The following is a 27,338-nucleotide window of genomic DNA, read 5'->3' as shown; positions in this document are numbered from 1 at the left end:
TTTAAAAATTAGTGGGTAGGTGAAAAGCATTATTGGGGGTTGATGGGATGAATTATTGATGACAAATGGCACATACCCCATTCACGAAAGCCCTTGGATTAAATTGATCATAACAATCCATTTGTTAGCTAGAGACTATAAACTCTCAAAGTCATTTTTGTAAAAACGCACAAGCATTGTTATAAGAATAAATATCAATATAGAAAGTTCTCTTCTAAAATTTATATCGTTCTAGTTTCTTTATTTTCTTGCAAAATTATTTTATTTCCTTCACATTTAAGCTAGCAAAGTTCATATTTTAGTCATACCGAATGAAGGAGGCTGCTTTGGTCAAGAGGAACATCGACCAAGGCTTGCACGGACTTTTGACGAAAGAACAAGCCCATGACATGTAGTATTTTAGTCTTATTATTGAAGCTTTTTTGAGGAAGAAAAAAAGACTTTGTCTACGATTGCTAACTACTCAACCTTTATTAATGGACTCTGTGAAAACAGAAACAGGCGAGTAGAAGTGGAAAAAAATGAATTATAAGAAAATATTATGAAATTAAAAGAGTTTGAATATAATTTTTTTTATTTAAAAAGTTACTGGGGCCATTTTTTTTATTTAAAACTAGTGGAGTCTGTAATTTTTTTTAAAAAAATAAAAATTTTAATATTAAAAAAATAAAATGTGCATGTCCATAAATAATTATGCACATTTTGGTAATTAAATTTTTAAAATATAATATTTTAAAAAAAAAGCCGTTGAGCTATTATTCATCAAATTGATAGAAAACTGCTGTTCTTAATGGAAATTTCAAAGAATAGATTGGCATCCTTCCACCTCAAGGATTCTTAGCTCCACGTGCAAAAAAAAAAAGAAATAATAATAATTATTATAAAATTTGTAAATTAGTCCACTCAATGAATCCTGGACAAATACTTAGGTTAATATCAACAGTAAACCACGAGAATTTCATGTAAAGAGTTAGAAGTTTAAATCCCTCCCATATAAATCAAGAGTTTGAATCCATCTCGACATAATAAATAATATAAACAGTTGTTTATTCATTTTATTAAAAAAACAATAAATAAAATAAAAAAGCACGGGAAGAATTGTTAAAAATTTAACTACAATATGATTAATTAGTAAATTAAAATAAATCAAAACTTTGTATGAATATAAGAAAACTTAATATAAAAAAGGAGGTGAGAGTCGTGAGACACAACAATTGAGTCAAGGCCTGTGTATCACATGGTTTTGTTAAAGTAGATTTATCACTTTTCGATGTTTGAATTTCAACTAGTGCTTACATTTTATAATAATAGTCTCTAGTTGCAAAGCAACATCACTTTATAATCCCGATAAACTGATTTATGAGAACTCTCATGCTCAACCTAGGACTTCTAAGATGAAAAAAGTGAAAGGTAGTTTATGTACAAGAGTTAGAATATAATGCTCTTTACAAAAGCTTGTAAAGTAAGAGTTTGAAAACTATTTAAATGCGATAATTAATTTTTTGCATCTTCAAAGAGTTGTTAAACTTCCAAATTCCAATATTAATTAGAATTTTCATTTAAAAAAAATAATTGGAATTCTAAGAGTTGAGTCCTTTAAATTCTAGGATAACTAATAATATTTATATGTTCATGTTTCAATGCTTCAATTTCATTTACTATAATATTTATATGTTCATGTTTCAATGCTTCAATTTCATTTACTATTCATTTTTTAGCAACAAAGAAATTTGACCACTTAATTCTCTCTCTTTGCTTGTCTATAGATAAGCAATTGAGGGCATTTGTGGATAGTGAAAAATTATGGAATAATCTGTACAATATGCCATAATTTAGATTATTATGCCATATTGGTTGTTTGGATATTTAATTTGGAAGATAAAATTATGGTAGAATATGGGTTGTATGGTACAAAAAAATATTCCATTCGGAGTGGAATATTTTTTTATTGTGAGTGTGTAGCGGTCTGACCACCTACTGGCCTCCACTGACCACTAGTCTACTGACGGTTCTTTGGTAGCCCGGTCACGCCACCAACTGGTCTCTGATGACCAATCGCCCGATTATAATTTTTTTATTTTGTTAAACCAAACAATCATTATGTAAAAATAAAATATACCACAATTTCTGTAATAAACACTTGCACTTCTGATATAATAAAATTATGCCATATTATTTTATTTTGTACCCAAACAAGCCCTGAATCTTGCCTACATGGTGTCATTCTTGGATGAACCATGATCTCTCTGTATTCTCTATTGTAAAATATAGGACCGAATATAGCATTACTGCAGCAAAATAAATAAAAATAATGCTAAAAAATAAATGACACAGAGATGTTACGTGAAAAACCCCTAAATAATTAGGGTAAAAACCACGGGTAAAGATAGAAGAATTTACCAAGTGGGAAAATTTCAAGAATTACAATCTCTTTAATAACAAGGAGAAAACCAGTACTCTCTTATACTAGGAGAATAAACTAATTCTCAAAATATTTTTTTCCATACTTCCTCACTCTTCTTCTTTCTCTTTCTCTCTTATTTTTCTTACTCTCACTCTTACTTTGGTTCTTTACTCAAGTCTGTGTGTGGAATGAGAATAAGCTTCACATATTTATAGGCCAACTAAAACCACCATTTTCCTTTAACATATGGGCACTAATCCATGGGTTAAGATCATGGTTTAGGTAGCTAATAGTTTAAGTAAGCCATTAGTTTCTTTTGATGTGCCATTGGTTTTGGGTTGATGGTTTAAGAGGAGTTAGTTTTGGGCCATTGGTTTGGGCTAATGGATTATGATCCATTGGTTTGTGCCAACATTCTCAACAGTTTTGTCACTTCCATTTCATATATTTTCCAAATTGATGCTCAAAACAACCTTTGCAACCATCTTCTAGTGCGTGCATGAAGGAGCTAAATCAGTCATATTTTGGCGAGACTTTTTTTAAATTGTTTTTATTATATTATTTATTTTCTCAATAATTTAACTTGTGGCAAACATAAGAGAAAATTAACTATAGGTCCCTAAAACTTTTAAAACTTTTCAGACATACTATCTAACATTTGAATTTCTCAAACAATCCCTTATTTTTCAATGTACTTCATTTTTCTGTCGTTGCAGCTCACTCTGGCAGTTTACTCTGTTTTATAACATGTATTTCCCATTAATAAGTATATTTTTTCGTCTAACATTTCGTTTTTATAGGTAACCACATAAATTTTCACTTAATATATTATCTTTTCATTTAATATTTGTTTTTGATGTTCAATGTTTAATCTTTCCATTTAATATTACGTGTTTCCACTTAAAAAACTGGGGTATTTTGGCCAATGTCAACTACCTTTATAACAGAAAGACTGAAAATTAAGTTGTAAAAAAAAAAGATTTTTCAAAAATATCCAAATTTGACTGGATGATTTGTGGTAAACATAATAACATTATTTTTGCAAATATCTTTATCCTTTTTTAGTCTTATATATGCACCATTCCATTTGTTGAAATCATGAACAAGAATTTTTTTCATCAAAATCCTTGTGCAATAGTACACTGGTTATAAATGACTTATTAACCACTTAAAAATTTATTAGTTTTACCAAATATCTCATGTGGCAATGAAAGTCCTATCACATGTATATCTAGAATATTTTTAGAAACTAAATCAAGTTAATTAAATTCTCTTTGGCATGCAACTCTTAAAGAGAGAGGTATGACACTTTCTACTGGGAACACACCAAACCCATTTAAAATAGTACTTAAAAAGCACCTAAGGCATTACATAATACTGCAATGGTACTCTGACACAAAATTTTGACACTGTGCTTTGACCACCCATTGCAAGTGACCACCATTGAGCTAACTAGTGTGATTATAACTTCTCAATGTTTGATTATAGTCTTCATTACAAATAACTTTTTTATACATAGGCAACAAGCGTCATTATAAACAATTTTTTGTGTAAAACATATTCTCACACCATTCTTGTCTCATTTAAAATTTTTCCTTTGGTTCTTTTTAATTATTCTATTTTAAAGTTTCTCTTTAGTCCTTTTTATTTGTCTATTTAAAAAATTTATAAAGCAAATTTACTTTTTATATTTAATATAAATCACATCCAACTATATATTTTATTACATTATATTTTAAATAAAATTAATTTTAAAAAGGTAATATCTTTTTTTATAAATTTTAAAATTACTAACTCAAGTTAATCGATTTTTTAATTATGTGATTTAGTTAAAATAAATAAAAGATTCGGGTGACTATTATGAAAACAAATATATATTTTTTCTTGCAAAATTCACTCTCGTGATTCGGAATTTTGTTGTATTTATATACTCGGTCAGTTTTTTATTTATAGCCAAAACACCTTTCTCCTTCCGGTTCTTCCTAGTGAGCCCCCATGAGAAGATGTAAAGTAATCAATATAAAACGTGAAAGACAATACCATTCAAGATATGTGCAAGACATAGGGACCAAATGCTAAAAATGTAAAATAAAGCACCGCTTTATGCCCCCAATTTTTTAAAGCCTCATATAAATTTTTTTTAATACTAATTTTAAAATTTTGAAGGCCTCCCCAATAATTATTATAATACAAAAAATATTTTAATGTATTGTTTAGTTAATTTTATATAATCTTAATAACTTTTAAAAATATAAAATAAATATTTTATTTTAATACTTAATCAATCTCGTAACTTCTCTAAAAAATTACCAACAGAGAGGACCCGGGATCGAATCTCATGTCCTACGCAAGGTGAGGGCACTTGGGTCAGTGTTGAGCCTTACTTCCCACACGTGCACGTTCCATAATTCTGGTGCTTGTCGTCTTTCTCAAAAAAAAAAAAATTTCTCTAAAAATTCTATTTTGTTCTCTTGTCTTTTTTTTAATGATTTTTTCATGTATTTATTTTTCTAAAATTAATTTAATATTTATTTTTATAATTATAAATATAGAGCTTTTATGGTTTTATATTACTACATTTTTAGTGTTTTGATTTTTTTTTTCACAAATTTTAATTATTCATCATAAATGATGAGGAGTTTATGTAAAAGATAAACTAACATTTCAAATAGGTATTTATTAAAATTTTTTTTTACTTTTATTTAATACATTAGAGGCCCTATTATAAAATTCACCTCATATATTTACTTTAACTTAAGTTGTTCTTGTTGGTCAAATGAAAGTGCATGGGTAGATTATTATATGCTTGTTATATTTATTATAAAAAAGAAGTTTATCAAAAACTTAAAAAATAAGATAAAATATCTCTACTATTATTAACTTTTCATTTCTTCCTAAATCTTATTTTTTCAACATTATATATTTATTTTTCTTAACTTTAACGAGAAAAAACCCAAATAAATGGTTTCCAATAAATATGAATAAAATTTCTCTAAAAATGTTATGCTTTAATAACATTGGCGGCAAAATTGGAATTTCAAGGAAACAAAAGTATACAAGGACTTTTAAAAGAGAAAAAGATCGTTTAAGGACCTAAAAGTAATTTCATCTCAAAACAACAAATTTATCCCTAAACCCTAAAAAAAATTAAAAATAAAAATAAAGTATAATCCCTTGACGAATAAAATAACAATATAATTTTAAAAAAGTACAGGGATGTATGTGCATAAAACCCACAACCTTTCTCCATTGTTTATGCACAACTCTTCGGACAAGGTGACACTTCCATCGGGGTGGTTGCTCTTCGGCATCGCAGGGTCCATCGCCGTCGTTGTCGCCGTCTCGCGGAGAGGAGGAAGCTCGAAATCGAGATGAAGGATCGAGGGAAATCTGGGCCGGCGTCTGTGGACGAGAGGTATACGCAATGGAAGACTTTGGTGCCCGTTCTCTACGACTGGCTGGCGAACCATAACCTCGTCTGGCCATCGCTGTCCTGCCGGTGATTTTTTCCTCCTTTTGCTCTTTGTCATGTTGAACTTTGTTTCTCTTTGGTGGTAGATCTGGAGTTAGGGTTTTAGTGAGGGTTTTTGCGAGGATTTTGCTTTTCTGGAGCTTTGGTTGTGTATCTGCTTGGTTCTGTTGGAATTGCTGTTTTATTGTTTAGTTTTGAAGGAAAAAGTTTGAATTTTGGTTTTCTTCGCGTTCTGATGGATGGTTCATTTGAAATGTGATTAATTTTACGCATTTTTGCCTGGTGTTTCCGCAGAAATAATCTGTGGGCAAGAGTTTTGGAGTTAGGGTTTGGAAAGGGCAGAGGCTGTTTTTTTTTTGTATTCTTAAAATTTTTTGGCCTTTGATTTTGGTACTTCTACGTTTGGGGATGTTTTCTTTTCTTTTCTTTTCTTTTTTATTTTGGAATTTGGGATAGTTATTTGAGTTTTAGTGTTTGCTTCAATTATTTGGGTTATGGAAACAATGAAAATGCGAAATAAATCATTGTTGGGGTTTCTCTGACAAGAACTATTTGAGCTGCATAAGTTCCTTGCTAATCAACAATGTGACTTCTTTTGTGATGGATGCAGTAAGTGTATTCATCTTCTTAATGTTTTGCTCGAGGGTTTTATATAAAATGGGTATTGGACTTCAGCTTGCATTCTTGGTTAAGGGCTCAAAATTGAGGTCTTATGTATAAGATAATATCATTTGGTCTTGAATTTTGTTGATTGAGCAGGTAATGCTGCCTAATTTGGTTTTGTAACACATTGGGCATGGTTCAATTTCTTCTACCATTGGACTTGAAGTTCACATCTACATATATGAATTTCTGGAATACAAATTACTGAACCATTGAGAAGACAAGAGTTTAAAGGAAAATAAAATTTTTAAAATGATACAATCGATTTTAGATTCTGGATATGTGGGATTTGTGTCCTTGGGAAATTGCATCACAGGTTTTTTGGAATCCTGGATAGCCTTTGTACTCTTAGTTTTGCAGGATTTTTCAAAGGTAATTGTGCTTACACCTTATATGAACTGGTCTGGCAACGCCAATGCAAAGTTTTACTTATAAGGAGATGAAGTATTTATGTACCCATTTGGTGTACAATTGAATGCATTATAATAGTTACCATTATGAAAATCATATCTTTGAGATATAATAATCTAGTTGTGAATTATGATGCTTTTTTTTTTATATCCAAACAAAATTCGATTAAATATGTTTTGTTTAGACTGTCCATGCCCTATATGCCTCATCATTTTTTCATATCTTTGTAATGTTACTCGCTTTTGTTGCCAAATAAAGGTGGGGTCCACAATTAGATCAAGCTAAATTCAAGAATCGCCAGCGTCTCTACCTATCTGAACAGGCAAGTGGCTTTATTATAGTTTATTTTATTTTAAGGAAAGGTTTCATGGTTCTTTTGTTTCTGCTTAGGTACTATAATTCCTATTTTTTGGTTTAATCTGGTTTAACTTCCACAATCTCAAACATACTGTGATGTTCTATTCCAGCTACCTACTCCCACATTCTTAAAAAGATTAGGCCTCTATCATATGTGGTTGGTAGTTATGTGACTAGCACACATTCGTTGAGAACCCACCCATGATTCCTTGAAAATTGTGATCTTTGACTTTGTTGTTGCTCTTCAGCTTAACTAATCCTGCTACCACTTAACACTGTCAGGTGGATATTAATGCTGGCCTCATCTTTTCACCATGAAGCATGAAATTACATTTACCATGTTTATGCCTAAACAGGTGTTTAGGATATGTCTCTCTCTCGGAAAAAGTTTGTCTTCCCTGATTCACGTCCAGACTCTTTAGTCAGTCCATTCTACTGTAGCAGTATTACATATGATCAAGCTATAATTTTGAATTTACTTTGCATTTTTTCATTGGGAGTGAATAAATTTATCTTGATGTATTATAAAATTTGTAGTTTTCTTTCATTGAATAGATTACAGAATACAGAATTAACTACCACCTTGCATTCCAACAACTGACAGTTAGCAATCATGACTTTTTATGCAAGTATCAAACATGCTGCCAAATCTAATCATCCCTAACACTGTCTTTTTCAGACTGATGGCTCAGTTCCCAATACTCTTGTCATAGCAAACTGTGAAATTGTGAAGAAAAGGATAGCAGCTGCAGAGCACATATCTCAGGTCTAGCATGTTTAACATTGTTTTTTTTTGTAATCCTGCTGCAATTGGTGATGATATAGCTGAATGTATTTTGAGGTCAGCTTGTTGTTGAGGAGTAGAACATATCAGACAAGTATAATAGGTAACCATCTACAGTGAAAATGGCTGAAAGGTGGTGTGACACCTTTGTGAAATTATTTTCCATTCTTGACAAAATTTTCCTTTCTTGTTTAATGATTTCCCATGAATATCGTGACATTTTTAATGCATTTTTTTTTGAGTCTTTGTTCAACAGTTTACACCTGTCTCATTGATAATTATTACTTTGTGTAGGCCATAAAATAAGTCTTAAATTGGTATTTCTATCTTTGACCTTTTGTGTTTGTAATATACTTTTATAATATTTTAATCATCTGTGTCATTGTATTGCCTAAATATCAATTTTAATAGTGGCTTTGGGCCTTTTGGTCTACCAATATCATTATAACAATGACAATATCTATGATACTCATGGAATAGGTATCAACTAGAATGTAATGATTGTAAACGAAATAATGTTCTTAAAATTTCTTGTTTGCATTTTATTTTTTCTTACATGCATGCATATCTTGCAAACAAAATAGCCTACAGATCATTCAGTGCGGCTGTAATCTGGGGGATGCAACTCCTTTTGTAGGGAGCTGTGCAGTCCATATAATCAGATTACTGCAAATTAGGGTGTCTCTTGATTAGAAAGATCAAGAAAAATAACGATCTTGCGAACAAAATAAGGATTGGAAGAAAGGTATGAAATATGATAGAAAGAAGGGACCTTTTATCTCATTTCGTTGTTGGTTCTGGATTTGCTACATAGTCATAGTTCACATTTTTTTTATTCTCATAACCTAACTTTCAAAGCTGTAGTCGATCAGAGAAAAAGCTTTGAGGAGCATCCTTAAAGCCATTGGCTGTCTATAGGAGTTCCTCTAGAAATGAATGTGTGTAACCTTGGACGAAAGGAAAGGAATTCTTGGGTTCTAAGGAAAACTGAATCTAGCTAGCGGCCATAAGAGGTAACCAAGCCTGAAATAACTACCACATGAAGGCACAAACAGACAGAAATTTTGGGAGTCAGCTGGTAACTAATAGGGATGGATTTTTCTTTTTATGTTGTCACCTTATGATACAAACAGAGGGCTTAAACTTATGACATCCTATGCTTATTAAAAAGCAAAGTAAAAAAATATTAGCTTTAGATTGCTTTTTAGATTTGAATACATGCGCACATTTGAAGATCTGTACGCATGTATGTAAATTTACATGCCCTTGTTGTGTAGCCATGATATTTTTAAATTTTGTCGATTTGACGCCTACATCTTTTTGAAGAAAAACTTGGCTCTTGGATTCTTTGAATCTTAACAGGCTACACCCAAATTGTTTTTTTATACAAATAAATATAATAAATGTCTGTTTTGTCTTGGGATGAAATTTTGGTGTGATTGTATATTTCTCCCTTTACAAGTTTTTTCATAAATAGCAGGTGAGAGAAAATAATAGTATCATCAAAATATGCTCTTGGGGCAAAATGTTTTACCTGTTGTGCAGGTTGTTCGGTGAAGTACTTTTTTCCTTACTATTCTATGTGTCTGTAACTGATTCTGTCTGAATATTTTATTTATTTTACAGTTTAATGAAGAAGCTCGTTCGCCTTTTGTCAAAAAGTTCAAGACTATTATTCATCCTGGAGAGGTATGAAGTCATATTTCAAAGACAATATTTTTTTCCAGTTACTGCTGCACTATCTCTTTTATCTTGCTGTCTATGAGCTTTTTTTCCATACAGACCAAAAGCCTTTGTTAATTTGTGTTTCAAATAGATGCAATGTTTACTTTGTAATCTACATAAGGCAAACAAATGAAAATGATGGCCACATTCGCTCTAGCATTTAAGACTCATGGCAGTTTATAATCCTCAGCTAATGGTATGCCACTTGTCTAAAAGTTTTCTAATTAAAAAACAATTTAAGCCCCATTTGCTCAACTGCAGATTCATACTTAGGTTCTCCAATAATCTAATGCTGCCTTCAGACAGTATGGGAATAATTTGATCATCACGTGCTAGACCTTGTCTTATTGCCATCCGCACTTGAACTTCTTTGATGAATGCTTTCCTAATTATATGCTTTAAGGTGTCGATTTTCTTTTGGCCTATTTTTTTTTTGATGAATGCTTAATTTATTTGGTTAAAAATTAATGCAAATGCTCGATGAACTTCTGCATACTGATTAGATTGCCCTCTCCTTTTTCTCCTAGTGCATTTTAACTATGATATGATCTGATCTGATCGACCCAGCCTGGTTAAGCCTGATGCAAATATTATCATGATTTTGAATTTGTCCATGTGTGACGGCTGTTGACAGATATTCTTCATAAATTTCATTCTTCTCTATTTCAGCAGCCACTGTGAGGGCCAATTAATTCTATTCTGTTATTGTTTGGGTCTGCTTATTGCATCCTAGTTTACACAAAGTTGCATATGGAAATTTTGGGAGGTCATGTATTACAGGCTTGATTATTTTTCTGTGCAGGTTAACAGAATCAGGGAACTACCTCAAAATAGTAGGATCGTGGCAACTCACACAGACAGTCCTGATGTAGGTGTTTTTAGTTCACTAAGTTTATTGGTGAAGATTGAAGCATACATGTTCTTTTTTTGGTAATCCAAATGTGTTATGTAACATTTCTTCTTTGCGATGCATATTTGTTCACTCAGGTGCTTATTTGGGATGTTGAGACCCAACCGAATCGTCATGCGGTTCTTGGTGCTGCTGATTCTCGTCCGGATTTGGTACATCCTTTTTTTACTAATTTCATCAATTCTCTTGCCGGTTTATTGCTCCAATAGTGCAATGAAAGCGATCATGATGCACGTGTCTTTAGGTTTGATTTTGTCCTTGTGTATGTGCAAAAAGAGAAACAGTATGGCGCTTGCTTTTAGTTTTAGAAAATGGATATTCCTACATGCAGATTGGAGTTGACAGAGGGCAATAGAGGCAGAGTGGAAACTTGATAAAATCATGGCCTATTTTTAGTAATAATGGTATTCAAAAGATGACTATTATATTTATGATCACTTCATCCGTTTAGGATCAAGTGATTAACTTACAATCCAATTAAGTAGGAAAAAAAGTACTAATGCATTTCTAACAAGCAACTGATTGATGTGCCTTTTACTCAAGCTCTTTGTCAGAAATGAAGACTGCAAGGCAAATGTAGTTATGCTTGTGATTATTGTTCAATGTACTTTCATGTTTCAAACTAACTAAACTTGTTTCTTGCAGATACTCACAGGGCATTCTGATAATGCAGAATTCGCTCTTGCTATGAGCCCCTCTGAACCCCTTGTGCTTTCTGGAGGTTTGGACATTACTGTGCATATCTTTTTTCTTTCAATGTTGCTATTATTGTTAGGATTTGAAGTATAATGTTGTGTTCTTTGTTGGTGAAACCTTGATTGTTGTAAGTTAAAAAAAAAAAAAATTATCAGAACTGTATAAATTTGGGATACCATTTCTCCTTTCAGTGAGTTTCTTCTTAGGAGGTTCTTGCCTTTTCTTTATGAGATTTTAGTTCCTAACTTTAGTATGCTTATGATTTTTGCTAATGCAACGGAGAATATTCTAATGCAGGGAAGGACAAAACTGTTGTCTTGTGGAGCATACAAGATCATATTACTGCTTCAGGAGAATCTTCATCAACCAAGTCAGCTGGTACGCCATCTGGGGGCTCAAGTGGGAAGCAGCCTGCGATAACTGGTAATGAAAGTTCTTCGGAAAGTCCTAGAGTTGGACCACGAGGAATCTACCAAGGACATACTGATACTGTAGAGGATGTGCAGTTTTGCCCTTCCAGGTAGTCTGAGTGTTATAAGATTTTTGTTTGCCTGACTTGTGGCCTCTAATATTATGTATAATACTCTCCATGCTTGCATATGCTAAAATTTAAGTATTTGGTTGTCTTTCTTGATTTTTCATAAGTAAACTTAGTCGCATGATCACTTCTGCAGCCTCCGATCTTGCATTGTTTCTGAGACTTTTTGTGCTTGTTTTATTGAAGTGCACAGGAGTTTTGTAGTGTTGGTGATGATTCCTGCCTCATTCTGTGGGATGCTCGTTCTGGTACTACTCCTGCTATCAAGGTATATTACATGTTATGAACACCCATAAATGTTTTCGTGTTCTTGAAATTTTATACCTTAATTTTGAACTTGTTTACTATTTTCCATTTGATGGTGTCATTTAATGAATGTTTGGCCTTGCTGGAAGCTTTCATCATTTTCAGAGGTTGCAGATGAGAAACAATCACATTGTTAGACCATAAAAATATTTTCATGTGTATGAACCCTTTGTCTGTGCACAAATTCAATGCATCACATTGTAAGGCCCAAAATACAGGAAATCATATTAGTAAGATTATGAATATTGCTTTTAAATACAGTGACTGGTGATTTGTCAAGCTGGTAAGCTCCATTTCTGAAAGTCATGGTTACATGAATTTATGCTTGTCATTCTTTTTTTATGCAATGGCTTTTCAATTGATATTGTTTTCTGTACTCGACACCAACCTTGGTTGCCAGGTTGAAAAGGCTCATGATGCAGATCTGCACTGTGTTGACTGGAATCCTCATGATGTAAACCTTATTCTAACAGGGTATATATTTTGACCTCTCTTGAGTCTCTTTTACATTCTTTCCAATTGCATATGCACTTCAATTTTGTTGAACTTCTGTCATAGCTATACATTTGACCTCGTGCAGATCTGCTGATAACTCTGTTCGACTGTTTGATCGCCGAAGACTCACCTCTAATGGTATTGGATCACCTATTCATAAATTTGAAGGCCATTCTGCTGCTGTTCTTTGTGTCCAGGCATGAATTTTTTATTTTCATTTTTGGTTTTTATCTGTTTTTACTATAAAAATCGCTATTAACCTTGTTATTTGGTTGTTACAGTGGTTTCCAGATAAAGCATCAGTCTTTGGTAGCTCTGCTGAAGATGGCCTCTTAAATGTCTGGGATTTAGAGAAGGTACTGAGCTCGATCATCCGCTTTCTCCTTAGATAAATTATTTAATTTTGTTTAATTATTTGTGGAGTTAATTAGCCGTAAAGCCTGTCTCCTAATATTTAGTTTACTCCTTCGTGGTCATTTTGTTATTTTGATTTCTCTGTAAACATCTGAAGCTTGAGTAAGTATTGGTCATAACTACCCATATAGTTAAATGTCATAATTGTACTCATCATGATTGTTCCATTGCAGGTTGACCATTTGGGAGCTGTCACAAGAGCACCCTCACCCCCTGGTTTGTTCTTCCAACATGCTGGGCACAGGTATATGTCACCTATTGAGATTGTGATCTGGTTATCACATCCTTAGTTACAGCGGTTTTTGTGGCTTGCATTGGTTTTTGGAAACAATCCATTTCCCTTTATTATGTGAATCAATGAATAGTTCATGCCTCTCGCCAACATGCTTCACTTCTCAAAGGGTTTTTTCTTCCTTGGATAAGACGCTTTATCCATAAAATAAATAAATAAATAATAAAAAAAAGGAAGGATAGGAACACCTGATGGATAGAATTGAATTGCATGCTTGATGTGTAGGTATCATTTTTCACACAAAATTATAGGACCCTCATAAGCCTGTGATAATACAACATCATTTTGTCAGCATGCTCTACTTGGATTTCTGTGGACTTGAGAAAAATCATACTGTCTATATTTATGACTAAATAAATGAATTCTTATAAGCACATGAAATTTCCTATTTATGCCACTATGTGATTCTCCAATGTCATCTTCTATAGATTTTGCAGTTTAGCTCATGTTTATTGTACAAGTTTCCCTTATGGCAATGAGTTTGCAGGGACAAAGTTGTTGATTTCCACTGGAATGCTGCTGACCCGTGGACAATTGTTAGCGTATCTGATGACTGTGAGAGTACCGGAGGCGGTGGAACATTGCAGGTAAATTTTATCTTATGTAAAAATTTTATCATCTCTTAACAGCTTATTATATGTATGGGGATGAAAGTGTGCATGCACAACATTGTTGCTTTTGTCATATCAATTCTATGGAGCAATCCAGAGTGCTGGTAGAAACTCATGTCTGTTCAATTTATGCTCATGTTAGAGTTCAAACCTCAAGAAAATGTTCTGAAAGGCAAATTCTTATTTGTTGATTAAATAATTTTGTTTTTGATACAGATATGGCGAATGATTGACCTGATTTACAGGCCTCAAGAAGAGGTTTTGGCTGAACTTGCATCATACAAGGATCATATTCTTGGCTGTGCACCAAATACCTAATCCTTAGCCTGTTCAATCTAGAGTAGTTTGTTTTACCCAAAGCCTTTACATGGGTCTTTTTTACTTCAGTGTTGAATAGGGAAACAAATATTCGAACACCGGGTAATTCCTGTTTCAGAACTTCCAGCTGAACCCTGTTTTAAGTTATTTTTCTGTTTGCCGAAACGGATGGTTGCCTGAGAATGTTTGTTACTCTCTTTGGCCCCATGACTGACTGCGTATGAAACTCTGTTTAATTGCAAGTAGCTGCACAGTTTGAACAAAGTATGAAGTTCGTAGTTGTGAAATCATCTGCTTTGCCTTTGAATTTCGGAAATCATGCAATGCAGCCATATTAGATATTCGTCTTCATCATTATGATCATTATATGTTGCTTCAGAATTGGTGCTTTGGTGTATTGCTGAAATTTTCTGTATTTGTATGCTTGTTTGGTACCCACATTATCTTTAACCCAGCAATTATTCTTAGTAAAGATGCTAGTTTGACATGTTATCTGAGGAGCATGATGTTCTGGTGAAGTTCATTGGAAATGGAGGATTGAGGGAATTTGGTTTCCAGGGTAACTTCAATGTAATTGATAGTTTGATTTAAATTAAAGTAAATGTTTTAAAATTATAAAATTATTAATAATTATTATTGTGCATGCATCAAATATTAAATTTCTTTTTTTTGGTAAGAAAATAAATAGTCAGTGGGCCAGTTTGAAATGCTCAGGAACCTTCAACCTGTCGTCACATGTTTGATAAATGTTTCTGAATATTACTTTCAGCTGAAAGGGAGAAGTACTAGCAAGATTCCTGATTCACACTTAAAGACTCTGAATGTGTATTAATCTTTATTGTTTCACAAATATTATCGGTGGATTGATATTTGAAAGGTAAATAAGCAAACTCAAAATTGAACCCTTGAGTTGGTAGTGCTATCTTTGGGTTACTGTATAATATTGTAAAAATATTATAAAACATTGTAATATTAATGTTAATAAATTTTTAGGAATCAGTAAATCATTGTAATTGGTGTATTACCGTGTTTGTTGTTCAATTGTTTTGTCTTTGGATAATCTTTTGTGGGTGTTGTTTATGGTCTATAAAAAAAAAACAAGCTAATAATACCTAGAAAAAGAACATAAAAAAAAACCCGAGTATTTACATGAAGAAACCATCCGGCACTAATAACCCATGCATAAGACCTCTCATATTCATAAAAAAAAATATTAACTTTTTTTGGTTTTATACATTTTTAAAATCGTAATTTAGCATACAATCAATCATGTTGCAATGAAGTCATCTGATATCAGTTAATTTTTTTATTTTAAAAAAATGTAGAGATCATATCAAATAAAATACAATTTTAAGCAAAATTTATTTATTAAAATAATTTATAAAAATCGATAAAAAGTGGATATTGATATTGGTTTAAGTGTTTTTTAAATTGTGAATTTTTTATTTCCTAAAATTTATACGTAAAACAATTTATTTTATTTTACATCTATAAATGTATAGAGAACATAGGAAGACAACCGAAACATCTATTTTTGGGTTATAAACACAAATATGATAATTTTTAGGGGCAGATATGTAAGAGTACATAATTACCTATTTTTTCGGGGGTATAAATGCAAAATTCCTTGGAAGTTTGATATGAAAATCTTCAATCTCAAAGTTTCATGTCACTCGGCGGCCAAACGCCATTGCAGCAATTGGATTCCTCTCCAGATTTCTACTCCGATTTCTCGACAATCGATGTGTTCGTCGATGAAATTCTAGTTATAGTTCTGTAGATTTGGTGAAAGATAGCTCAAAGGAGGTCCTTTTGCTTGGTTGGTCATGGCTTGGCGGCGACTCCTTTCGCAGGTCAACCTTCTCATCGATTTGAGCTCTTGTTGCGTTTAGAATTCCTTTGGTTGTTTTCATCGCTCTGATTTTGCTGCAAATTTTTTGTTTTGGGTTTGGGTTCGAGTTTGCCCCTTTTGTAAAATGCCCTGGTTTGGGAGGTGGGTTGGGGTTTCTGATCTTTTGCTGGTTCTTTGTTGAAATTGGATGGATTTCGTTTTATATTAGACTCTGAAATTTTGTTATTCTGGGATAGATTTTGATTATTGGAAATCTTGGAAATCTGGAAGAAATTAGGGTTTTCATACGCTGTTTTATTTGTTTTGCCTTGTTATGGATGGTTTTCATGTGGAAATTATGAAAGGCGTGATCATTTGCTGATATCGATGATAAAGACGATATATGTGTATATTTTTATATAATTATTGAAAGTTTGTGGTTTTTTGGTTCATTACTGAATCATTTCAGCTAATCAGTTTGTTTATTCATGAGTTGATCTGATCCTATTGCCCATCTGGCAATCTATATTATGGTTCTAGATTCCTATTGAACAAGACAATCAAATTACCGGGGCAGTCTAAAAAACAAATAAAAACTAACTTAATAACCATTTGTGCTTCATAAGGACTTGAAAGATATTATCTTTATTGATTTGGATAATTTAATATTTGAAGAGACTAAGGATGCATACCACCTATTGCATAAGTCGATTATAATGAGCAAGGACTTAATATTCATATTTGTGGGAAGTGAAGAATTCTGATACTTTATAAGAAAGCCTATATGCATCTAGTCAGCAGGTTTGGGGGCTAGCTATACATATGCATATATATATATATATATATATATATATATATTATTTTGACCAAACATTGAGAGTTTGTTCAAGCTGTTAGAAGGAATATCAGTGATGTTTTGTATTATTTGGTAACTAGATGATCCTTGCTAATCAGAAGGGTGATTATTTTTTTTTTGTTTCCTTTTATTTTTTCTATCATTCTCCATTTTACATCTTCTTTTTGGGTGTTTTGACAGGTTGGAAGGGAACAAATACGGCGTCTTTATTTGAATGAATTAAGTGGTTTGTCTAATCTTGCTTCATTCAAAGGAGAAAGCGGTAAGTCATGTGAATTTTTCTGGCATTCTTTGGCATTGATAGATTTATAATATAATTCCTTTCTTATTCCCTGATACATCCTTCCCCTCTTTTTGTTAATTTGTCAGTCCTGAGGTTGCTTTACATTTATTCGCTGAAAATGTTTTGTTCCTTCAGCTTATCAATAATTCACCAAAATTTAAAGGTTAAATATATGGTTTAGTGTCATCCATTTATTCTTAAATTTGTTTCTGTGTATGGAAATTTTTAATCTTGCATCATGCTCTTTCTTGGAAAGAGTGAATATGTTCATGCTCAAGCTATCATACTTCTGTTTTTCTTATACTAGCTGACTTGTGCTTATTCTTTTACTTTCAATAATTATAATTTCCTTCAGATCTTTTTTAATCTATTGTAATTGTAGAGCAGTATCTGAGCTGCAAGATTTTTTATTTGTGGTGTAATGGCTGGTTTACAATTTTGTGTTTGTTATTGTTCCCTTACAATATAAGAAGGCCAAGAAACTTCTTAATACAATATTTTTTTTTTCTCCTCTAAACATTATCTGTTTGCAGGAAATGTAATCCAAAATTTTCAAAGGAGATTCCAGTCTGCCTATGCTGGTAATTTTTCTCGCAGAGCTCTTGATGTAGAGGGGGCAAATGAGATTACATTGCTTAAAGAGCTTTACAGAAGCGATGCTGAAGGAGTTATTAGGATTTTTGAAAGTCAGCCTTCACTACATTCTAATCCATCAGCGGTTGCAGAATATGTTAAAGCATTAGTCAAAGTTGATAGGTTAGATGAGAGTTTGTTGCTTAAAACACTACAGAGAGGTGAGCTATTTGTTTTGCAACCATTTTATTGTTTGTGAGGTTAGGGAATATGACTGATGGACATTTCAATGAGTGCATTACATGCTTTTGTAGTAAATTGCACTTTAGTATTTTTTGCTCTTAAATTTATATTTTTTTTAGATTGTAAATTGTTTTATGCTTTAGCTTATGCATGGTAAAGCAATCTTCCATGATGACCCTACTTGTCAAAAAAAGTCAAGAGATTACTTCAGCCAATGTTACTCTTAGATCTTTGTATAATTTTCTTGTAAGTTTTGGTTTCACGTCTGCTTGTTCCTTGATAGTGTACTTTTGCTGCCTTGATTTTATTGAGTTTCAAACTTGCATGACAGATATAGTGCAACATATATGCAGGTATGTCCAGCTTGTCTAGGGAAGAAGAGAGCATTAGTAACTTTCCAGCATTAAAAAATGTTGGTCGCTTGCCTAAGGATGGAGTTCTTGGAACTGCAAGTGCTCCTATTCACATGGTAACAGCAGATACTAGTAGTTTTAAAGAACAATTGTGGCGGACTGTCCGGATAGTTGTCTTGGGATTCCTTGTAATATCTGGTGTTGGAGCACTGATTGAGGATAGGGGAATTAGTAAAGGTCAAGGTTTACCATATCTCAGATGATCCTTGTTTCTCATATTTCTGTATAATTGTTAACTATTTTCAAATAATTTAAATACTGCTTCCTGTTTGAATCCTGCTTAGGGCTTGGACTAAATGAAGAGGTACAACCAAGTATGGATTCTAGCACAAAAATTTAATGATGTAAAAGGTGTTGATGAGGCTAAAGCTGAATTAGAGGAAATTGTGCATTACCTTCGTGATCCCAAGGTAAAAGTGTTTTTCTTCAACTTTTTGCTCTTTTTGCTGCATGCGGTGGTCTACTATCATGCTATAGGTATCCATTCCAACTTTGTAAAATTTTCTTCCATTTCTATTAAAGAAGTCTGTCCTTGCCTTTTTGTTTTGTGATTGTGTGTTGTCTTTATATTAACTATAGCTTTGATACTTTTCTGATGTATGTATATATTCTAGTGTTCTCTTTGATCTGAAGTGAAAGATACAAATTACAGAAGCATATATATTTTATATAGTTAGCCTGATAAGTATTTCTCAAGGTTTTGCAAAGCATAAAGTCAATAGTAATCTATTTGTTGGTATAACTTGCTTGTTGTCAGTTTGCTGCATCAGCATTTGTGTGGGCTTGTGGGAATTAGGCAGAGATTGAGTTGAAGAACCAATATTTCACCTGACTAACCTTCATGTAGATTGTTAATATAGGATTTGTGAGAACATTTTTTGATACGGCTTTTTGGCTTTTGTCATGTGCATATATTCTATTGTGCACTTTGAAGTAAATGTGACAAATTACATAGCATTCTCCATTTTATAGTGAATGTGCTAACTATTTCACAAGGCTGTATGAAGTATAAAAATCCTAGTTCTCTTCTTTTTAATTAAACTTGTTTGTTACCACTGCATGCATCATATCTTGCTCCATCATTACTTGTGTTATGGGCTTGTGGTAATTAGTCAGAGATGGAATTGGAGAATGAATATAGGCATATAGATTTATAACATAGGATTTCTATGAGCTTTTGCTTTGGCACATATATAGAATAACTTACAATTTGTAAGTTTCATTCCAGCGTTTCACCCGTCTAGGTGGCAAACTTCCGAAAGGTGTCTTGCTTGTTGGCCCCCCAGGTACAGGTAAGACCATGTTGGCACGAGCCATTGCTGGAGAAGCTGCTGTGCCCTTCTTCTCATGCAGTGGCAGTGAGTTCGAAGAGATGTTTGTGGGTGTTGGAGCAAGAAGGGTGAGGGATCTTTTCACTGCAGCAAAGAAACGATCCCCATGTATAATCTTCATTGATGAAATTGATGCAATTGGCGGCAGCCGCAATCCCAAAGACCAACAGTATATGAAGATGACCTTGAATCAGTTGCTTGTTGAGCTGGATGGCTTTAAGCAGAACGAAGGCATTATTGTGATTGCTGCAACAAATTTCCCAGAGTCATTGGACAAAGCACTTGTGAGACCTGGACGCTTTGATCGTCATATTGTCGTTCCTAATCCTGATGTTGAAGGCCGCCGGCAGATTATGGAGTCTCACATGTCTAAGGTGATTTTATTGCTCAAAATGTTAATTATGTCAGAATTTTTTGGTGCATACAGGACCATGTTCAATTATCTTTGTCTTGGATAGAAAGAATATAGTTCTTTATGCCCTAAAGAAATGAAATTTGATTGTCATGACTTGTCTCTTTTGAAGTACTCGCACATGTCTCTCATCTACCCTCTGTTAATTGTCATTCAGGTATTGAAGGCAGACGATGTCGATCTGATGATCATTGCCAGAGGAACTCCAGGTTTCTCAGGTGCAGACCTCGCAAACCTGGTTAACATTGCTGCTCTCAAAGCTGCTATGGATGGGGCAAAAGCTGTGAGCATGGCTGATCTAGAATATGCAAAAGACAAAATAATGATGGGCAGTGAGCGCAAATCAGCTGTAATTTCAGAGGAATCAAGGAGACTGACCGCATACCATGAAGGTGGTCATGCTCTTGTTGCGATACACACTGATGGCGCTCTCCCCGTCCACAAGGCCACTATTGTCCCTCGGGGGATGTCCCTGGGCATGGTTGCCCAGCTCCCAGACAAGGATGAGACCAGCATTTCAAGGAGGCAAATGCTTGCAAGGCTGGATGTGTGCATGGGAGGCCGTGTTGCTGAAGAGCTCATCTTCGGTGAGAACGAGTGACATCCGGTGCTTCATCTGACATCCAGCAAGCAACTACCCCTAGCAAGGGCAATGGTGACGAAATACGGAATGAGCAAGGAGGTCGGTATTGTCTCCCACAACTACGATGACAACGGAAAAAGCATGAGCACTGAAACCAGGCTTCAAATCGAGAAGGAAGTGAGGGAGTTCTTGGAAAAAGCATACAACAACTCAAGAACAATCCTCACAACACACAATAAAGAGTTGCATGCGCTTGCTAATGCGCTGCTCGAGCACGAGACTCTCACAGGTGCCCAAATCAGGAATTTGCTCGCACAGGTGAGTAATAATCAGCAGCAGCAGCAGCAGCAGCCGGCAGTGGCAACAGCACCTCAAACAACCACTCCAATGCCACCCTCTGCAGCAGCATCAGCTGCGGCAGCAGCCGCAGCTGCCGCGGCCTCAGCAGCTGCCAAAGCGAAAGGAGTTGCACAACCGGTTGTTGGTTCTTAACACATCGACAAAAACATTATATGATATCAATTCATGTATAGTTGTGACTTCTGCAGCACTCTGACCATATCCTGAAACGAAGTCAATTGTGCTAATTTGCTGCCATTTTGATTCCTGTTGTGTAAACTGGACATATGCTTATGTTCTGCGGCATGCTTGTATGGGAACTCATCGAAATATAAAAGCCATGGCAGGCTGAAAAAAACTATCTCGAGTTTTGAAATTATACGTGTCTAGTTTAGTTTAGTTTAGTTTTTGTGTGTGTGATGTTATCTAATGAAATACTAGTTTAACTGGTGATTCAAATTTGCCATGTTTCCTAACTGTTTGTGGTATGAGGACTGATGTTGGCACTGAGTGATTTAAGATGTAATTTTCATAAATCTAAATTCTATCCCCAGATATTTAGATAATTACATTGATTACATTTGACGCAAATAACATGCAGTAACTAAATAAAAGCAGACACAAGTAGTGCTATTTAGATAATTACATTGATTACATTTGATGCAAATAACATGCAGTAACTAAATAAAAGCAGACACAAGTAGTGGAACAAAGCATTCTCACAAAAGGCCGTTACCCTATGAGTGATATTATTTTTACCGAATAGATTTCCTGAATGACATGGATGCCCAATTTATCATCCACATCTTCATCCACGTCATTATTTTTTTATATATAAACTTCAAATTTGAACCTTAAAAATTCTTAAATACTTGAAATTAAAAAAAAAATTATAAAACTATATCTAAAATTATAAACCCAAATACTACAAAATCTATACCCTAAAAATCTAAAAATTTAAACCCTAAATAATAAATACTAAACCTTAAACCCTAAATTCTATGCCCTAAACCCTAAACAAGAAATCACATACCTTTTGCGGGGGTTTGTGATTTCCAGTTTAGGGTTTAGGGAGGAGTTTTCGGTTTATCATTTACATGTTTATCTTTTACGATTAAATATTTAAATTTAGGATTTAGATAATAATGAGAAATTAATTTAAAAAAAAATAAAGAAAGAATGATGTGGATGCATGGATGCCACTTGACATCCACATCATTCGGAAAACCTATTTGGAAAATCTATTCGGTAAAAATATCATTACTATGACTACCCTCAAGTTATTCATCAGAATGAAATTTAAAATAAAAGACTTCAGTTTATGATTATCCCATAGATATATAGGATAATATAAATATATATACATTGGTGCGCAGCTCAATCTTTGTCCCCAGTTAAAGGTGTGCGGGTTGGATTATTAATTCTCAATCTGTGCACATGCGCGCGCGCACACACACACACATATATATATATATATATAAAACGCTTTTTGAATATATATATATATATATACCTATATGATTTTGAAATATATTATAAAATTATAATTATCTTTATTTAAAAAAGGTAATTGCTATTATTTCCATGTAAAAAGTTAAAAACCATATTCTTTATATATTCTACAAAATTGTATAAATATATATATATATATATATCTTATTCTATTTTTTCCATATTAATGTGGAGTGTGGGGGAACCTTATAAAAGAAATTAATAGAAAACCTTCTTTTATATACTTTTTATGGTCAATTTTAAATAAAATTATCATTTAATTGAACACATTCTTTTGTATAATTTTTTGTAAAATTTTACAAAGCCAATTTTCTTCTAGTTTTGTTTATTTGCAAAGGCAAATACAAAAAATTAAAAAAACCAAACAATTAATTATAAAACAAGAAAAATTACAAAAAAAAACATAATATACAAAATAAACTCACAAGAAAAATAATGCAAAATTAAATAATAATAATAAAAAAAACAAAAGCCAACTCAAGTCAATCCAAACCCGCCAGTTAAAACCCCAAAATAACCTTTGCCGAGCCACAAATTTACAAACCTATATAATCATATCTAGACCGTCCATTTCCAGATCTTGATCCGCATCTTGACGTCACAGCTGGCGTCCGGCGAGAACTCCGGCGCCGGCTTCGCCTTCTGCCCTTGCTCTTCGGCACTGCGGCGTTGATCCCTCCACAAGTGACTCTAATCGTGATCTTCTTCGTTTTTCAATGCTCCAATCTTCACTATGACCTTCGTCTCCAGATCGATCTCAATCGGAACACTGCTCTTCTTCTTCAGATCCGAAGCCGCCGATGAATCCACCCGCTTCCCTGACGTCGCAATAGTGGTCTTCAACACGGTGGTGTTCTTCGTCCCCTGGACGAACCCTAGGACCGAGCCGTCGCCGATTGGTAAGCCGTCGGAGGAGGCGGAGATGGAGATGGGGTCGTAGGTGAAGACGAGCTTGCGGTTAGGGTTTCGTGTGGTGATGGAGAGGTCGAGGCTGGTGGCAAGCTGGTTGGAGGTGGTGAGGTTGAAGGCGGAAAGGCGAAGGGTGGAGATGGTGAAGGTGGGGCGGTGGGGGCGGTATATAAGGTAGAAGATGGCGCCGGCGATGGCTGCGAGGAGTATGAGGGCGGAGATGAGGAAGGTGAGCCATAGGCAGCAGGAGCAGAGCCGACCACGGCGGCGGGGTGCTTTGCTTTGGGGCTGGCGGCCCGGTAAGCCGGACGGGGCTTGATTGAGGGCGGCGGAGGAATCCCTCCGCCGTTGGCGGGCTTCGCTGAAGCAAACCCCGGCTCCGCCATTGAGGTACCTCTCTCTGTGTGTGTGTGTGTGTGTGTGTGTGTGTGTCTGTGAATGCTGAGATTATAATTAGGGTTAGGGTTTGGGGGGATGTATAGAAGGATGGAGAAGGAGGAGGTTGGAGAGGAAAAGAACTAGTCACCGACTGGAGATGGACCCTTGCCACCGAACAAGTGTGAGCAGAGGGATGATGATGACTGTTCTATTAAACTAAGCAGTGGCGTATTGCACTCTGGTAGTATTGGGTATAGCAGTCAGATCAATGGGGAAACTTACCATATACCAACCAGTAGTGGTGGTGATGTTGAAATCTATAATTCTTCTGTTTTTTAGTTTTTGTAGTTGGAGAGATATATAATTTATTAGGTTTTTTTCAAACCTATTGATTGTTTGTTTTGCATCATGTTAATGAATGAGATGCTTCAACCTTGTCATTGTCCAATGTTCTGGGAAATTTATTTTGGATTGATGCTAGATTGTAATGACATTGTTAATTTGAAATAAAAATGATATTTTGATATGAGTTGCTTTGTTGTGAGTACAAAATAAGCAAATGTTGGGATGAGTATGAAATAAGCAAGTCTCCTAATCATAGTTAATCGAAATTATATGAACTCAATTATTTAAGCTTATTTCACTTGAGATTCAAGCAATCCTCGTTATGTATGATGTAAGAGATGGTGTTGATTTGATTGAAAATGCCAAAAGTCCATGCCCTACTCTGATTTGTCCTGTATCACCAAATAGGGTTTGATTTCAATATCTTGCTTATCTGTATATTATCTGTCATTTTTAGTTTTTATCTTGTGATGTTGTCAATTGATCAGGTGATTTTATAAGTGAGAATTATTGTGAGTTAAGATTATTTACTCCAGGATCACATATAGAGAAACTAGAACTTGGTTCTACTTCTGCACCTTCCACCGGTGATGTTTTTATTTTGGAGGATATTTTTATTGAAACATGCATGGAAAAATGAAATTTTGAAAATAGGCATTGCCACATGGCTTAAGATGCTTTATGGCAGTCTAGTTTTTATGCCTCAAGAAAAGGAATGATCCAATTAATTGAATTGCATGCAACAGTTTAAATGTTGCTGTATGAAAAACGACATTGCATTGTAGATGTCACATTATTCTCTTTTCATGTGTTCATTCTTGTTATCTTTCTGTAAGCATGGTATGGATTATGAAGTCATTAATGCTGTACTTCTTTCTATATATTTCTTCTATATGATTGCTAGCTGCTTCACAGAATATCAACTCCTAAGATGGATGTGTTGGTAATCATTGAAAGCCAATATTCATTGTACTTTCATCTATTATGCTCAACACCTAAATTTGACACTCCAATATTGCTTATTTTGTGCCCCTTGCAATACTTTTGATTGTATGACAATCATGAACTTTTCTTGTTCCTCATCTTACGTTTCCCATTTTGAAGTTTGAGTTCTATTCTGTACATGAGATGTGTTTCTAACTTTCTATTCCTGGTTCATCTATATTTATGTATCTTTCGTGAATTTCTTTATTTTCATAAGTGCTAAATCATTTTTGCTAAAGAGATTAAATTATAAACTACATCCTATAGTCTATATGTTTCTCCATTTATTTGACTGGTTTATAGGTATTAAATTGCATGCAACAGTTTAAATCTTTCATGCAACAGTTTAAATCTTTCTGTATGAAATACAACATTGCATTATAGATGTCACATTATTCTCTTTTCAGGTGTTCATTCTTGTTATCATTCTGTGAGCATGGTATGGATTATGAAATCATTAATGTTGTACTTCTCTCTATATATTTCTTCTATAAGATTGCTAGCTGCTTCACAGAATATCAATTAATGCAATCTCATGATGGATGTGTTGGTAATCATTGAAAGCCAATATTCTTTGCATTTTCATCTATTATGCTCAACACCTAAATTTGGCACTCCAATATTGCTTATTTTGTGCCCCTTGCAATACTTTTGGTCGTATGACAATGATGAACTTTTCTTGTTCCTCATCTTACATTCCCCATTTTGAAGTTTGAGTTCTACTCTGTACATGAGATCTATTTCTAACTTTCTATTCCTGGTTCATCTATATTTTTGTATCTTTCATGAATTTCTTTATTTTCATTAGTGCTAAATCATTTTTGCTAAAGAGATTAAATTATAAACTACTTCCTACAGTCTATTTGTTTCTTTATTTATTTGACTGGTTTATAGATATTGGTCTTTGCTTATGTTTCCCTTGAAATTTCAAGCATCTTGTTGACAAGCACTTCATCTAGATTTAAATGTACTGGTCTTGGTGGGATTTGTTTCTCAACTAGTTTTCCTTAAATAGTGACAAACATGGGATTTAAGCTTTATCAGTTGGAATTAAGTTTTAACCACTCTTCCAACTTGTGAGCTTGCTTATTTTCACTCTCTCTTCCATGCACAACACTCTTTCTTTAGCATGATAAAGGTGAACAAGAAAGTTACCAGTTTAAATGAAACTTAGTGCTTTTGTATAAATGAAATGTCTTGATTTTTTGCTTTCCATGAACTTTTTGATCGATCAAATTGCCTTTGCCACTTTTGGATAATTTTATAAGTTCCAATGCTGTTTTAATTGGAGACTAATTATGTGTTAAGCTGTGTCTTTAATGTTGTTAGGAATCAAGGATCTTTGGTTCAATTTTTATCGTTGGACACCAGATAGGACAAGGCATTAATATTTCTACTAGCAGTCTGTGCTGCTTCTGCCGGCTTATGGCACTTTCTGTCTGCTGTCTGGCACATGAAACCAAGATAGGAAGATGTAGTGGATACTATTAGAATTAACAGTCTTTCATTGATTAGTTAAATAATTTGGGTTTGAATATCTAATTAGTGGCTTTTTTGCCTATTGACTTAAGATTTTAGGTTAACAAGCGTCTGCTTTGCACCTTACTAAATTCAGGAACCGGATCACCCATAACATATAAAGTAAATCAAATCAAGCTTTTTGGCAACCAATGTTTTTTTTTGCATAAAAGAGAGCACATGATAGGTAGACAAACTTTTGGAGGAATGTGGTTTTCAAATTGTTCTCGGTGGGTTTGGTCTTTTTGGCAAAGAAGGTTCATTAGTGGCAGTGCTATGCTAAAACTTTCGGTTTGGTTCTGATTGCAGGCCTGATTCATCATTATCCCTAAGATTTATTTCTGTTTTTCCTTTTTTTTTTTTCTTTATTTACTGGCCTTTTGTTTCAGAGAACCTCAAGTACCTGACTTGTGTTTGTTGCAAACACTGCAT

General features: G+C 33.9%; 2 protein-coding genes and 1 pseudogene across 2 annotated transcripts; 2 read left to right on the top strand and 1 right to left on the bottom strand.

Moving 5' to 3' along the window:
* The first annotated feature begins 5,663 nt into the window (after window positions 1-5,663).
* On the top strand, window positions 5,664-14,745 carry LOC120255831 (WD-40 repeat-containing protein MSI4-like). Its single transcript, XM_039263604.1, has 15 exons — window positions 5,664-5,903; window positions 7,209-7,272; window positions 7,987-8,073; window positions 9,718-9,780; window positions 10,619-10,684; window positions 10,804-10,878; window positions 11,372-11,447; window positions 11,720-11,942; window positions 12,147-12,228; window positions 12,667-12,740; window positions 12,847-12,958; window positions 13,043-13,117; window positions 13,349-13,419; window positions 13,955-14,054; window positions 14,295-14,745. The coding sequence occupies exons 1-15, from the start codon at window positions 5,776-5,778 to the stop codon at window positions 14,394-14,396; spliced, it is 1,398 nt and encodes a 465-aa protein (XP_039119538.1). The 5' UTR covers window positions 5,664-5,775; the 3' UTR covers window positions 14,397-14,745.
* Window positions 14,746-16,056: 1,311 nt separating this feature from the next.
* On the top strand, window positions 16,057-21,614 carry LOC120255826 (ATP-dependent zinc metalloprotease FTSH 5, mitochondrial-like). The gene is given in 10 exon segments (XM_039263598.1): window positions 16,057-16,249; window positions 17,264-17,345; window positions 17,900-18,160; window positions 18,536-18,772; window positions 18,880-18,926; window positions 18,928-19,005; window positions 19,824-20,300; window positions 20,496-20,934; window positions 20,937-20,974; window positions 20,976-21,614. Coding segments are annotated over 10 exon segments (2,124 nt in total). The 5' UTR covers window positions 16,057-16,222; the 3' UTR covers window positions 21,414-21,614.
* Window positions 21,615-23,200: 1,586 nt separating this feature from the next.
* On the bottom strand, window positions 23,201-24,128 carry LOC120255828 (annotated as a pseudogene).
* Window positions 24,129-27,338: the final 3,210 nt, after the last annotated feature.

This window comes from Dioscorea cayenensis, unplaced genomic scaffold (genome assembly GCF_009730915.1).
Source record: "Dioscorea cayenensis subsp. rotundata cultivar TDr96_F1 unplaced genomic scaffold, TDr96_F1_v2_PseudoChromosome.rev07_lg8_w22 25.fasta BLBR01001209.1, whole genome shotgun sequence".
NCBI lineage: Eukaryota > Viridiplantae > Streptophyta > Magnoliopsida > Dioscoreales > Dioscoreaceae > Dioscorea > Dioscorea cayenensis.
The sequence above is the reverse complement of the archived record's forward strand: the minus strand, read 5'-3'. Positions and strand labels throughout refer to the sequence as shown.